At 36.2% G+C, this 14,852-nt stretch overlaps 1 protein-coding gene across 3 annotated transcripts in view; it reads left to right on the top strand.

Moving 5' to 3' along the window:
- Positions 1-14,852, top strand: part of EYS (eyes shut homolog) — an 880,825-nt gene that overhangs the window by 706,283 nt on the left and 159,690 nt on the right. For all 3 annotated transcript variants that reach the window (XM_054063979.1, XM_054063978.1, XM_054063977.1), the window contains one exon: positions 10,321-10,485. In XM_054063979.1, coding sequence (XP_053919954.1) covers positions 10,321-10,485 — 165 coding nt within the window. The remainder of the gene's footprint in view (positions 1-10,320; positions 10,486-14,852) is intronic.

Below are 14,852 nucleotides of genomic sequence, written 5' to 3'. Positions count from 1 at the left end.
CAGGAAAAACAGAATCTTCACATAAGGTGTACTGTGTGACTGTAGCAGCATCAATTCTTGAGACGAAAAGCAGAGCTGTTTCTTTAGAGATATAAAAGTGAGTGGGAATCAACCTAATTTGGAAAAGGTTTAATTGAAACTTTTCTGTGAAATACATTATTTGGATTTCAGTATTTGTTGATGCTCTAAACGGCTCTGGATCTTTTTCTTTGCTTTATACAGTGCAGTCTCCAAGGACATCTGCCTCTGTGAGTTGGTATATTGAATAGATGCTTATACTTTAAGAACAGATTAGAGCTCATCAGTTTACTCACGAATTGTGAGCCCCTTTTACTTTCAGAGTAGCCTCCTGCTTTTGTCTTGAGAACAGACCGGCTTAGAGTAGTGCAAGTGCAGTTAACTTCTGAACAGAGGAAAAAAGAAAAAGCATACTAAAACAATGTTTTAGGGGCTTGTTTTCCTGGTTCACTGAGAAAGTCTCTAACAGTGTCATGTTCTATGCTTTTATTACCACATGACCTTCATACATCTTCTAGTTTGAGTTTCTTGCATCAGAGAGGATCAAACAATTTTTTAATAGGTCTTGTGGGGTTTTGTAATGAAGCCAGGCACGTTTGAGATCTGCTGCTGCTTATGTGTTCTGCATTAGAAATTCTCTGTTTTGTTGTGTTGAGGTACAAGTAGTATTACTTTAGTTTATGATAAATGTTACTATATTTGTTTTGTTGCCTGGAAGAGAGCATACTTTCCTCTTAGGATTCTTTCTGAGATCCATGTACACAAGAAAGTGTTTCTTTAAAGTTGACAAATGCTGGAAAATAAGTTGCCATTTGCTTTCTAGCATTTTTGTCATTTCACACACTGTGTTCTCCAAACTGTATTCTGGTGGAATAGCTTGGCCATTTGGATTTGAATTATTATCAAGAAGTTTTGGTTATTTTGAAACCGATGTGTTTGAATTCTGCAGTAAGGGTAGGGAGAAATGGAAATTTTTCTGGACTTTTCCGTAAGACAAAATTATCTCTCTTCTTGCATTGACTACCTTGTAATTCATTTAACCATGTATATTTACAGGCTAATGCTGTAAATCAAATCAACAACGTGTTTGAGTAGACCTACTTACACCAATATGAAGGGGTTTACAGTAGTGCTAAAATCTATTCTGTACAGTTTAACAAAAAGGAAATTATATTAGATGGTGTGTAATGCTTCACTGAAATCAATAGGCACATGATATTTTGCAGTAACTGGAAAGTTGTACCACCAACGGTTCTGAAATAAGAACTTTTAGTCTGAGGTAACCACTTGGCAGGCTCCCAGGTAAGCCACAACCCAGAGCTGAAATACTGTTTTCCTTTTGTTCCAGAGAGAACAAAACAAAACATGAAAGGAATCTTTGTCTGAAGTCACGCTTCATAGAACATAAAACATTATATTAGAACAAAGTAACTCTTTCTATAGATAAAAATCAGGTCTGCACTGTGAAGAAGTTAAAATAAAAAGAGATAAAAACAATTCTCTTCAAGAAAGGTGGCTTCCTAGGTATGTTAGACCTTCATATTACCTTTGGGTCTAAATTTAGGCAGGCCTTTTTGGGTGGGCAGAATGGAGTATGAAGAGAGATGGAATTGGGGATGTCTGCATTTATAGCTGTACTGCAGACTCCTTCAGTCTCCAAACAGAGCTTGCCCAACGATTCCTTGGAAAAACAATGTCTTCCTCCCTAAGAGACAAGGTAGTAAGTAAGTTTCTTCTCTCCTGCTGCTTTTAGCAGCTTCTCACAGAAAGCATCCCTGCAATACCTCTGCCACCAAAACCATGCCACACAAACCCAAAACACACATAAAATATTGATTGTCTATTATCTGGTGCCAACCATATCACAGATCAGCCTGCAGTGTTATCCAGATGGAAGATTCCTCTTCAACTGACTTAAATATGAAGCACACTGGAAAAAAAAAAAATGAATAATGATCCAAATTAAAATTTTCTAGCCAATTACTTGTCAAGTATTATTTCTCTCTGATACTTTGGCATAGGAATATTACTTTATCTGTTCGAGCAGATTTGCAGAGAATAAAATTTAACTTAGCTGGCAGAAATCAAATTAAAGTGACTGAAAATACATTAATATCTCATAAAGCAAAAAGATAGCCTTAGAATTTTGATGAACATAAGAATTAAAAATACACAAATAAAATGTATGCACATTTAACTGAGACTTATTGTAGAACAACAGAAAATTAAGTTATTGGATCACATTTATTTGTGTAACAAAACAATTCTCATTATAATGAGCAGTCTAGTACCTCAATACATTATAAAAAGTTGGAGTTTCTAAACTTATTCTAACACTGCCTTTTTCCCCCTTGAAAATCAGTACTTTTTTAATTCACTCCTTTTAATATTTCATTAGTCTTGAACCAAAAATGTGAAAACTAACATTTAAAACAGACCTTCTGTGATACTTTACAGAACAAATACATTAATGAGTGAACTTCAAAAGATTTTTACAAGTCCTTGCTTCATTAAAATTTGCCATAATATGTGTCACAATGACCTTAAAAGCAACTAACTTTTCAACACCAAATACAGTAGTGCATTATGACAATTCCAGTGTAAATCATGGTTTGATACTCTAGGTATAGCTTATATTTTTTCCTGTAATTGATAAGATACACATGAAGATATAAAGGATCTTCACTTCCCTCCTAAATAGTAGGTTTTTTTGTTTAATACATGAAACTCTAGTGTTTTTGAAAGAACATATTTCCTGTCAAAGATGTTGAGCTTGGACAAAATCTTAGTTAATAGCTTCCTATTTAAATTCAGGAAAGGATTTTATGCATCAATTTGAATGCAGGTGCTGAAATACATCTGATTAGGTACTACTATCAATTAGAAACATTTTTTTCACATCAAAATCCAAGGCACTTAGCAGCAAAATAATAAATTTCGGAGACGAAACTAATCAAACAGAAAAAGGTAAACGACTGAGTTGTTTTCAAAACTACTAAGTACAGGTAGTAAGATGCTAATTTTGTTTGCGGATTTGGAGTGACAAAAACTAGATTGTTTTGAAAGTTTTTTAAATTCCCAACTTACTATTTTTTATACCTTTTGTTGACGTACTTCTTCATACCTATTTTCACCTATCTTGAACTGTATATGAATGAATCATTTTCCTCTTTTTCTTTCTCACGTCAGTTTGTTCCACTTACAAGTCTTGCTTTACTTTACATGTCTATGTAATATCCATAAAAAAATAATATAATTTAATAACTATGCAGCTTCTCTCAGCTGGACAGTCTAGGATGCCTCATGGTCATTAACTGAGCAAGCTTCATCATACCCTGCGAGACAGGTAATTTTCTTCCTTTTATAGATAGAATTTGGCTGGAAATAATGAATTCTCATCTGAGGTAAACCGATAAATTTACAGATTTGTTAATGTACAGCAACTAAAGGTCTAGGTAAAAAAAAAAAAAGGGGGGGATTTTTTTTTCCCTCCTAAAATGTGAGACAATAAGAGGAATCATAGAATGACACAATGACAGAGCCATAGAATAGTTTGGGTTAGAAAGAACTTCAAAGATCATCTAGTTCCAACCCCATTGCCATGAGAAGGGACGCCTTCCACTGGCCTTGAACACCTCCAGGGGTGGGAGGTTGCCTGTATCTCTGGACAACCTCTTCCACTGCCCCACGACCCTCACAGTAAGAAATTTCTTCCTAATATCTAATCTAAATCTACTATCTTCCAGTTTAAAGCGCCTCATCCTATCATTGCACTCCCTGATACAGAGCCCCTCTGCAGCTTTCCCGTAAGCCTCCTTTAAGTACTGGAAGGCTGCTATAAGGTCTCCAAGGATCCTTCTCTTCTCCAGGCTAAAAAATTCAACTCTCTCAGCCTGTCCCCATAGGGAAGGTTCCCAGCCCTGTAATCATCTTCATGGCCCTCCTCTGGACTCTGTAGTAGATCCACGTCCTCCCTGTGCTGAGGACTCCAGAACTGAATGCAGTACCCCAGATGAGGTTTCATGAGAGTAGAATCACCTCCCTGGACTTGCTGGTCACACTTCTTTTGATGCAACCTGGCATACAGTTGGCTTTCTGGGCTGGAATGTGAAAAGAATTTCTTCTTCTTGTAACTCCATTTTCCGAAGTATATGAACATCGAACTGCTTTACTCTGTTTCATTTTGTCGGACGCATTGCTAACTCTTGAACTTCTCAATATTTAAGGAATGATAAAACCATAAACACATAAAATATTTTTCCTGAAATAATAACATAATCATGTTGGATTGATCTACTTATTCCAGTGCAGCTGCCAAAAGAGGAAGATAACATGAGGTAGAGGCAATTTCTGTATGTTTCAGAAACTATGGAATCATTAGTACCTTTTATGTTAAATGGTGTGCATAGTTCTTATCTTCTGTTATGCACTAATACAGTAGAAGAAGTCACACAAAAATCATCACCTGGATCAGACCAGTAGGTCATCTAGCTCAATCTCTGAACAAAATTAGTCACAAATATTTTCAAAGTGATACAAAAAAACAGGACAACTGTGATTTTTCTCCAGGTACGCTACTTGAGCTTCTACCAGTCATTCAGATGAGGGTTTGCCGAGCTTTGTTTGCATTATACTTGCTGGTGATGTGGACTAGTTTCTCTGTGTTTTTCTTAACTTTTCATTATTTTGCATAAGTATTTTTGATTTACATAATATCTTGTGGCAATAAATTATTAAAACCAAATACGCCTTCTGTGCAAAGTTGTTAATAATTTCCTTTTGGTTTTCATGCTTGTGACTTGACAGTATCACTGAGTGCCCTTAGATTTTGTGTTACAAGACAGAGTGGTTGTGTCTTATTCACATTTTCCTCTGCGTGTTTTTTCCTTGTTGAATAGGCCTGATCTGTTTCTCAGTCTGGAAGCCATACTATCCCTTTGATGATCCCTGCTTCTGCTGTGATTCATTGTACCTTTGCAGAGGCATCTTGCCAGGCTGCTTGAAAAATTCAGAAGAGACCCTTATTGGCATCATCTGCTTTATTTTCCCAGAAATTTTTAAACTTTTTTCATCTAATACTGCTCTACTTATATGACAGTTTCCTTCAATGCAAATGAAATTATGTCCTGCTCGTAAGGATTGCTAATGTTACCTGTTGCCTCTCAGTACTTCCTCTGAGTTCTTCACTAATAAATATACTGTCTTCCTGCCATTCAAAACCCCTAGCAATCTGCAAAGTAAGAGATTAACTCAGTGATCTGAATTCAGATCTTCCAGCTGACAGCAGAGAGCATTATCAACAAGGCACAAGGCTGGCCTGATAAAAACTTGTGCATTTTATTCCATGAGGGATTTTTGCCTCTTACTGTAGGAGTTCAGTTACAGCAAGCAGAAGACTTAGGTGCATTGGAGAAAATGAATGAAAGCAGCAAGGGTGAAATTTATTTCATTTCATATTTTATTGTCTGGAAACAGCTGAACCCACCTAATCAATTATTTTGTAGCCTTCTGTAGTTACAGTCATTGAGGAAATTGTTATTGTATTTCTGTACTGTTGTAGAGGTGTGTGATGCTTTATGAAATACCCAAGTAAGACTTTATATGCACCAGACATAACCTCTAGGAATTTTCTGAATCATATTTATTTCACTTTAATTTTTTACCACCATGAACATGAGTCAAAAAAAAAACAGTATTGCTCTCAGGTAGTTAAATTTTGTTCCCTGGGATATTCTGTGAGCATGAGATAGATAGTGTGAGAGGGATAGAGCAAGTCATGTATTTATCAATCCCTCGATAATGTTGCTAAACAGACGTTTTGCCTGCTGGATGTATCTTGATTCTTGGTAATGTGGAAAAGGTTTCCTACACTAGTCAGCAGATCCCTTGGTCACTCTGTTCTTCTACTATATTCTTTCAGAGATGGAAAAGAAGAACAATCGTAAGTTTCAGATCTCTGTCATAGGATGTTTACCATAGTAACTGAAAAATACAAATAGTAAATTCAGAGTTTAAGCCCTGACTAACTAGTCATTCTACTCAAAGACCATAAACGTAGGTCAAAGAATCATAATGCAATTCCTTTGTAGAAATTCTCCATATTAAAGAACTGCTATGCTGGTGACACCATTACATTCCCTTTCCCTCTTGTGGGGTACATGACTGGTAAGTCCTTATGGCCCTTCAGTTTTTCACCATTGCAGTGATCTCCAAACTATTTTTATTACACACCCCATCAGTAAAAGATTTTTGAGGGCACCCCGCCAATGTGTATGTATGTATGTATTTATAAATTACACATATGTACTGCTGCACTTCGGATCTTTTTCCTCCTTTTTCCTGCACTCCAGTGAATTGTCGTGCATATTCCCCGGGGTGCATGCTCTCCACTTTGGAGATCACTGTCCCAGTGGAACAGTCCCTTGGGATCATGCACAAGGTTGACATCGTTGGATGGTGGCCCCCGGACAGAACATAGTAACTATTTCTTCTGTTGGCCTATGCTGCGAAATAAAAGAAGTACAAAATTACTTATTGCCAGCAACCAGCTTAAAATATGAAGATCTGTAAATATTACTAGAAACAGTGTAAAACACTCTCATACTGTGGTAAAGTCTTATATGCATTGGTAGCTGGCATTGATTGTATTTCTGTTATTAAGTTATTGTAGTTCTTTGGCTCTGGTTCATGGAACCTACTATTGTGCAGCCATGCTTGGTGCAATGTGGGATGACTAGTTTTAGTGGAATGAGGGAAGAGGGAAAATAGATTCCAGACTAGCAGCTTTACCTGCCTGTGTATTTAATGGCAACCCAAGATTTTAGACTCAATACACAGATTTAATGAACGACATCAAGGAACAACAACTGATTTTTCAGAACCACCTTCTGTTTTAGTATAGGTTCTGCTTGTAAATATATGCATTTTCTGTATTTTTTTCCTAAAACTTACTTTTTTCCCAAGTTTTTTTCACTGTACATGACTGTTTGTTTCAAGGCTAATATTTTGTTAATTTTAAGAGTTTACTGAAATCATCTTTGAGTACCATATATGCATGCTAAACATAATTTGAAATGTCCTTTCACTGTCTGCCAGAACCAATTACATGAATAAATTGGAAAAAAAAATGTTTAAGATGCTTAATGATTTCTTATGGTGCATAGAATGTCATCTTTTTTAGTTCAGAACAAAGTTACAAAAGATAAAATTACAAACTAGGAAAGATTTTTCTCTGCTATTCAAGCACCTCATCTAGCTTGTGATACTTGCAAATTAGCTTTCCAGCAGAACAGAGGAGAGTGCTTTGGAGAGTTTCATGGGTAGGTTGTGCTGAGGAGAGGATGTTCTGCCAGAACATGTTTCCCGAGGCTGGGAAGTTCTTTCCCGCAGGATCTGGGGCTACTCAATCCTCTCCTTTCCCTTCAGTACAGAACATAGAAAACACAGCTGACCATGTCCTGTTTCAGTACTTCTCAACTGTTGAATTGGAATGCTTCACAGTTGATTCCTCTTGCTGAGTAGGAGCTTTTTCTTGGTGTATTTTGCTTAAGAAGCCTTGGCTGCCTTCTTTGCTTCATTTTGCTACCAGTAGAGGCTTGTATTCCATCTGATTGACATTGCAGATAATCAATTCAGTTTGTGCGAAGATGAAAGATGTCAAGGAGATACCCACTATTCAGTTTTCTTCCATTTAGGCCCTTCATCCAAGGAGAGGGCTAATCCTTGTTCTCTCTGTGACCTCTTTACTGATTGTTGTACAGTTGCAACAGCTTACAACTGTTGTATAATTTTAGGCCAGAGGATGATTGTTGAGGATCCGCAAGCTAATAGTTTACACAACACGGTGCACTCTGCATCTTTGGAGTTCTGGATGGCTTTGTTGGCCAAGTATGAGTTGGCCAAGTATGAGAGTCTCTGATGAAGTCTCTGTCTTTGCTGTACCTCTTCTAATGATTCCTGAGATTATTTTGCTGCATGTGTGGTGGAGGCCTAGGGTGCTTTGGGCACAGCACTGCGGGTGCAGTAACTACACTTGAAACACATATTTTCTCTGTAGTTTTGACTATCCAGTAGTGCAGAGGCTTCTGGATGCAGGGTGCTGGACTCCCTGGAAAGTTGTAAGTCTTTATGAAAGGCCTCTCCTTTGATGGGAACTACCCCAGATAAAGGACCGAGGAGATTTTCCTTCCTTTCAAGATTGCCCAGGTGTCCTGCGCTTCCTTCTCTTTTTCTCTCTCCTCCCCTTCCCCTTTAGCTAGCTGAAAGAAACATCACCAAATATTAGGTTTAATGTAGAAACTAAATTGTGAACAGTTAATCCTGAAGTTGAGTATTTTTTTTTAACTGGCTGATAAAAGACTTTTTCATAACTTTATCTGCAAGATGTACCACTATATTGTGAGTACTGTACTACACTGAGGTTTCTGAAAGCACAACATTTGAAGAATAAAAATTAATGTTGTCTGCACAGAGCCTCTCTGTGAAAGATCACAGAATCACCAGATCTCTGAGATTGGAAGGGATCTCTTGAGATCATTTGGTCCAATCACCTGCTCAAGCAGGGCAGGGTCATCATGAGCAGGTTTCTCACAATCACATCCAGACAGTTTGTGAAAATCTCCAAGGATCAAAACTTGACAAACCTCTCTGGGTAACCTGTGCAAGTGTTTGGCCACTCTCACAGTAAAAAAAGTGTTTTCATCTGTTCAGGTGGAATGTCCTGGGTTTTTGAGTTTTTCTCTTTTCTGTAAGAAGGCCTTACCAAGAAAAGTTTGGTTCCCTCTTCTCTATCCCCATCAATTGGGTATTTTTAGACATTGATAAGATCCATGTAAGCCTGCTCTTCTCTAGCCTCAGGAGCCTTGGCTCTCTAGATCTTTCCTCACATGAAAGAGGCTCCATTTCTTAATGATGTTTGTGGCCCTGCACTTGACTAGCTAGATCTGCTAGTGCTGTTTCTCTTGCAAGTAGGAATTTAATTGGAAAAGTGGCATTCTCATAATCGTGTAGGTCTGCTTATGATATCCGCTGTCTTTGACATTTACCTCATTCTCCGAGGGAGTTTTTTCATCCCATAGGTTTTTCACTTGCTCCAACATTCCTAATCTTTCCAGGCCTAACATTTAGAAACATAACTTTCCATTGTTTTCCATCCTGCCTTCCTTTTGCTTTTAGGTTGTGATGGGTTTTGGTTATTTTTTTTGAATGAATCATAGAATCACTAGATTGGAAAGGACCCACTGGATCATTGAGTCCAACCATTCCTAACACTCCCTAAACCATGCCTCTCAGCACCTCATCCACCTGTCCCTTAAACACCTCCAGGGAAGGTGACTCAACCACCTCCCTGGGCAGCCTGTTCAACACCCTTCAACACTCCCGTTTAACTGGGGGTTTCATTTTGTTCTTCTTAAGTTAAATAAAAGTGGTAGAGAATAAACCATGGGCAGATTTCACAAACAAACTGAAAATTAATAAAGTGAACAAAAATTTCGAAAAAAAATTTTAAGTACTACTTTTGTCTATGTTTAATTATTAGGCACAAAAACATTGCATAGTTTTAGTTCATTAAATTAAAAATTTATTTACAAAAACAATACCTGAGCTCAGACTACTTTTCTTTTTTCTCATGCCTTATTCATATCCCTGGTGATGAATTTGGATAGTCTTCAAGGAGCATTGTTTTACTACAATGCTTAAGACATCAGGAAGAATTCTGCCCAATATCAATTAGTTTTACAAGGGAAAAATAGCCAGAACTACAATGACAAAGGTAATCAGTGCAATAAATGTTGCAAAGTTAAGCCTTCATCGTTAAAGTTTTCTATTGTGATTAGAGGAATAGCATAGAGAAAAAAATGTACATATTGCTGAATAACATCCTCATCATGATTTCAAACATAGAGCATTTGAACATCCACGAAATGAAGAAAACCTGTGTTTCTTATCTACAAGTATAAACCAAAAGTATTTCACTAGGATGTCATAGGACAGAAGTTCTCCATGAAAACATCTGTAAAAGAGAAAATTTGGGACAATCTTTTAAACGTCATTGCATCTTCTAGCAGTAGTCTGCATGATAATATGCAGATGCTCAAACATTTTCATTTTCTGTGTATTTAACTTGAATGTTTGAAAGCAAAGAAATTTATATACATGCTCTGTGAATAATATAGTTGTTTACTCTTTTCACAGGTATTCAGGAGAGCGGATATTTTTAAATGCACTTTGTTGATTATATTGTATTTTACTACTTTATTTTGGAACAAATTAATAAAATTAGCTTTTGGTTATTCCTTTCAGACACAACACTGTTTTTTCCATCTTTTACTGGAAATTCTTATTTGGAACTACCTTCTCTGACATCTGTATCTGAGACCAAGACTGCATCTGGGCAGGAAACAAGCAATCTTACAACTCTGTACTTGACAGTGAAAACAACTGCTCTAAACGGCACGATTCTTTACAGTAAGTATCAGTGATACTTGAAGTTAAGTATCACTTTTATCTCCTTCAGGTCCTTATTAAGCTTAGTGTACATCAGCTGGCATTTCCTATTCAGCAGCAAAATGAGTCATTAAAATGCAGTAGAAGCCCATTGGTATTCTAATGCATGACGCATTATAAAATTCGAACCATCGTTCTTTGTGTTCCTCTGGAAAGTTCTTTAATTTATGACTCATTAAGCAAAACATAACTTACAACTGAAAACGCTGCTTCCTGAAAAGAAAGAACAGAGTAAGCATATGACTCCAGTACTTAAGTGTTACAGCTAAAATACAAATCTTGAAGAAGTTTGAACAATTTATTATGGAGAAACAGCTTCTCTGTAGTGGGGTTGTGACTTACTTTTTATAATAATTTTGATCTTTTTCACTGCCAGAAGTGTCTTAAGTTCTGAAAATTTGTCATATTTCAGAGTATTTACTGTGATTTCATCCTTCAGAGGATCCTTTTGTGGTCCCCAGAGTATATGCTTGCAAACTTGGTTGTATGCTTTTTAATACAATATAAGAATGTTGCTTTTTGTCTGCAATTTTATTCCTCAGTGTATAGCATGAATTTCTGAGACTGTATGCTTTTCATTAGTCAGCAAGAAAAACAAGCTTCTCTGCTGGTTGAATATTTTGTTACATATTCAGGCTTGTAATTTCTATCCACATAGAAAACCTGGAAGATGTGGTGATTTTTTCCTGAATCCAGGAAGAGCTGGAAAAATATATTTGTGCCATCTACGTGATTTACTCCACAAAGACAAAATCATTTGGAACATTCTCTGTTCACTGCAGCTTCCTAGCGTTTGTCTACACAAAGAAATCTTGTTGATATAATAAAAATTATTTTGGTTATTTTTTGTCATTTCAACATTACTCATAAAATCATAGAACGGATTAGGTTGGAAGAGACCTTAAAGATCATCTAGTTCCAACCCCCCTGCCATGGGCAGGGACATCTTCCACTAAATCACGTTGTTTATAGCCTTATCCATCCTGGCCTTGAACACCTCCAGGGGTGAGGCATCTATGACCTATGGGTAACCTGTTCCAGTGCCTCACCACCCTCATAGTAAAAAAAAATTTATTTGAAATTACACCTTCATTGTGTAAATATTTATAAGCCAGTGTTAAAAATAGTATAAGCTTCACAGCATTTTTTAATTATATCTTTTACTATTATCTGTATAATTCTTTCTTAGCTGTAAAACACTGCAGCCCCACACTGAACATTTACCTTTACTGCTTTTTCCAAAATGTTATCTCAAATCTTTCTCCCTTGGACTGTTGCTGCAGCTGCCCAAGCCACACGGCTGCAGAATTTGCTGAGAATAATGGCTAAGAGGAGATGCAGCAGTTCTTTATGTTGAAGTGTTTTGTACTTGTTAGATATTTCAATTTCAAGAGGAGTTATTTCTCTTTCAAGAAGAATTCAAGGACAGTCACAGGAAGTATTTTGAATATACTTAGCATTTAATGGTTTTGTTTTCCACGGCACTGCAAAGTAGCTGGCTTCTAACCAAAGTTAAAGTAAAGCTTGCTGTCTACCTGTGAGCCCTACGGAGTATGTCTGTTGATTAAAAAAAAAAAAAGAAAGAAAAATACAACATAGAAGTTTCTCTGTTCTTCTTAGGAAGAAAGGGTGTTTTCTGAGATCCTGGATAGGTGTGTTGTACTCCTACAGCCAGAGCCAAACTGGGTTCTATCGTTAACTTGTTGGAAAAGGTTTTGATCTGAAAGCAGTAAATTTACAAACCTGGAGAAGGATGGTGTTTGGAGTAGTTTTGAAATAAAGTTTGCAGTGCTAGATGTTGTTTGCCCAGTTTACAATTCAACTACTTTAAACATAATGAGCTTGCTAATCTTTGCAGACATCAAAAGTGCAAAAAACCTGAAAATCTCATTCTGATTCTTTCAGTATCTTTGCTTTCTCATAATTACACACAAATACAAGATACTTGCTTCTCCATTGTGTTTTATACAGAAATTACATGAAGATGAACAGTATATCCTCTCTTTTTCATTTCAATCAAGCTATACAAGGCAGAGTTACAACCTAAGCTTTAGTTAGCAGCAGGTGTTTCATACTTTTATTCACAATCATTATTTAAAATGAAATGCATTGAAAAAAGACATTAAAATTTATAATATTTTTAGGACATGTCCCTGCCTTTTCTTTTTAGGTTTCTACAATTGTCAGGTGAGAGCTAGCCTGTATTTGGAATTAATGGGCTTCTTAGAGTAGTGTTGAGAATCAGAAATTAGTGTTATCTTGAGTTTTCACACTGTGATATAAATCTGTGTGAGCTATGGAATTTCTGCTTTACTGCTTATGGTTTTTCAAATTAATATGAGAAACTTAGAAACTGTCACATTTTATTTGTTTAGTTCTGGCCAACTGGCATGATAAGGCAGGTCATCTACACATAACTCATATGTTTCACCCATGTGGTTGAGTACTTGGGGTAGACAGAGGTCAAAGGTTTAAGTGTCTTGGGCAACATGAGTTGAAACATGCAGACTGGCTCAGGATTATGCATTCAGAGTTTAAGTGCAGATGAAATGGTGCTGTGAAAAGAGGGCGTGAATGTTTCCTTTGGGTACTGAGGGAGAACACCACAGTGGATTTAATTGATAGTTCTATTATTCTCCTTAATTTCACTCCCTCTATCCCAGTGAATATGCTTCTACCATTGTTTTTATCAAAGAAAATGCATTGATTTAACAAAAAAAATGTTTTCCTTATGCCTGATCCAGTTATAGAGACACAAATACTATATAATTCTGGGGATATTTTGATGTTACTTTGTATTTAATCAGTGCATAATAAGCCCCACTGAATTCAACTGCCAGTTTAAGATATTCAAAATCATACCAAATATATTCAAAATGCTGCTGCCTCAAATTCTGTAGTCTTTGTCAGATTATATCCTCATGGATGAAAATTTCTGAGAAAATATTAATGTTCCTAAATTGCAATTAATCATAGAAGTTATTTTCATGTGTATACGTACACAAAATCTTTCAGTACCAGAAGCAGAAATGATTACTTTTTTCTAGCATCAAATATTAAATTTAAAAGCTGGTAATCCACTATGAAATTTACAGCCAATAACACATCACAGAAAACCTCAAACTGACAATGAGAAAAAAGTATTTTTAAATGATGTGGTTTTTCAGTCTTCTAGCTCTGCAGAAGTAACAGATGTACATTTGGAGAAAAAGTCTTTTGTTTTAAGAGTAAAGAACAATAATGTCAGGGAGAATAGAACTTGAAGAATTTTTTCCCACAGGCGTGTTTCATAAAAATCAAGCTAGTGACACTAGTTAACTAGCTAAATATTATCATATTAAAAGCATTTTTTAAAGGAAAAAGTAACACTAGTACACTTCATATCTCTTTCATTCTCAAAACAAACAATTAAAGGAAATTCTATGGAAGCGGCAGTGGCAGAAGGCCTCCAGTTCCTGCTCACCACACTGCCAGAAGTCCTCACACAGATTTCAAAGGAAATTGCCCTTTTGTTATTTTTTTAAAAATGAAAGTGGTTTCAGTATTATAATTTCCTTTGCTTAGTTAACCACAGAATTTTAAGAATCCTAGGAGAAAAAAATTAAGCTATGCCAAAAGGGTTTGCATGGAACGCTCCCATCATAGTTACTCCAGAAGGGGTTTTGTTCTGTGTGCCCACCTTGGTTTTACCTCTTTATAAAATTCTGGAGCATGCAAATTATGTTTAACGTATGTAAATTATTTGCCTAGCCTGTATTCAATTTATTGTACGTTACTTCCATTTTAAACTTCTCCAGTAATATATGTAAGATATTTCAAACCTAATGTTCCATTTTGTTAAAACTTACACCTAAGAAACTGTTGAGATTGCCAAGAATATTTTGTCTCCAATAGTTATGTTAGAAATTGAAAGGTGTATTTTCATAATATATAGGAATAATACAAGAGAATATGTCATCTCTACATTAGTATCAATGCCCATTTCACTTATTTTCTGATTTATCTTTGCAAATATATTCACTTTTCAGACCAGAACATTTCTACATAGGTGTATAAATTTCATTCTCAGATATGCGTAGAATAATTACCTGCGAAGATAAAAGCTAAAAAACATTCTCAAGTTGAAATATATGTCTTAACCTCTTTTCACTGGCCTCCCAAATATCTATGCTTTGTGTATTTGTCCTACTTGTTGAACTCCTTCAAGCTGCTTGGTGATTACTGTTGGGTTTGTGTAACGTTTCAGGCTAAACTCTGCAGGTCTGTGGTTTTTTCCTCTGTCTGAACAACTGACTCTTGTAGGAAAATACATATGGCAAGTACGGCTG

This window comes from Cuculus canorus, chromosome 3 (genome assembly GCF_017976375.1).
Source record: "Cuculus canorus isolate bCucCan1 chromosome 3, bCucCan1.pri, whole genome shotgun sequence".
In the NCBI taxonomy this organism is placed as follows: domain Eukaryota; kingdom Metazoa; phylum Chordata; class Aves; order Cuculiformes; family Cuculidae; genus Cuculus; species Cuculus canorus.
This window is presented reverse-complemented; position numbering and strand designations above follow the sequence as displayed.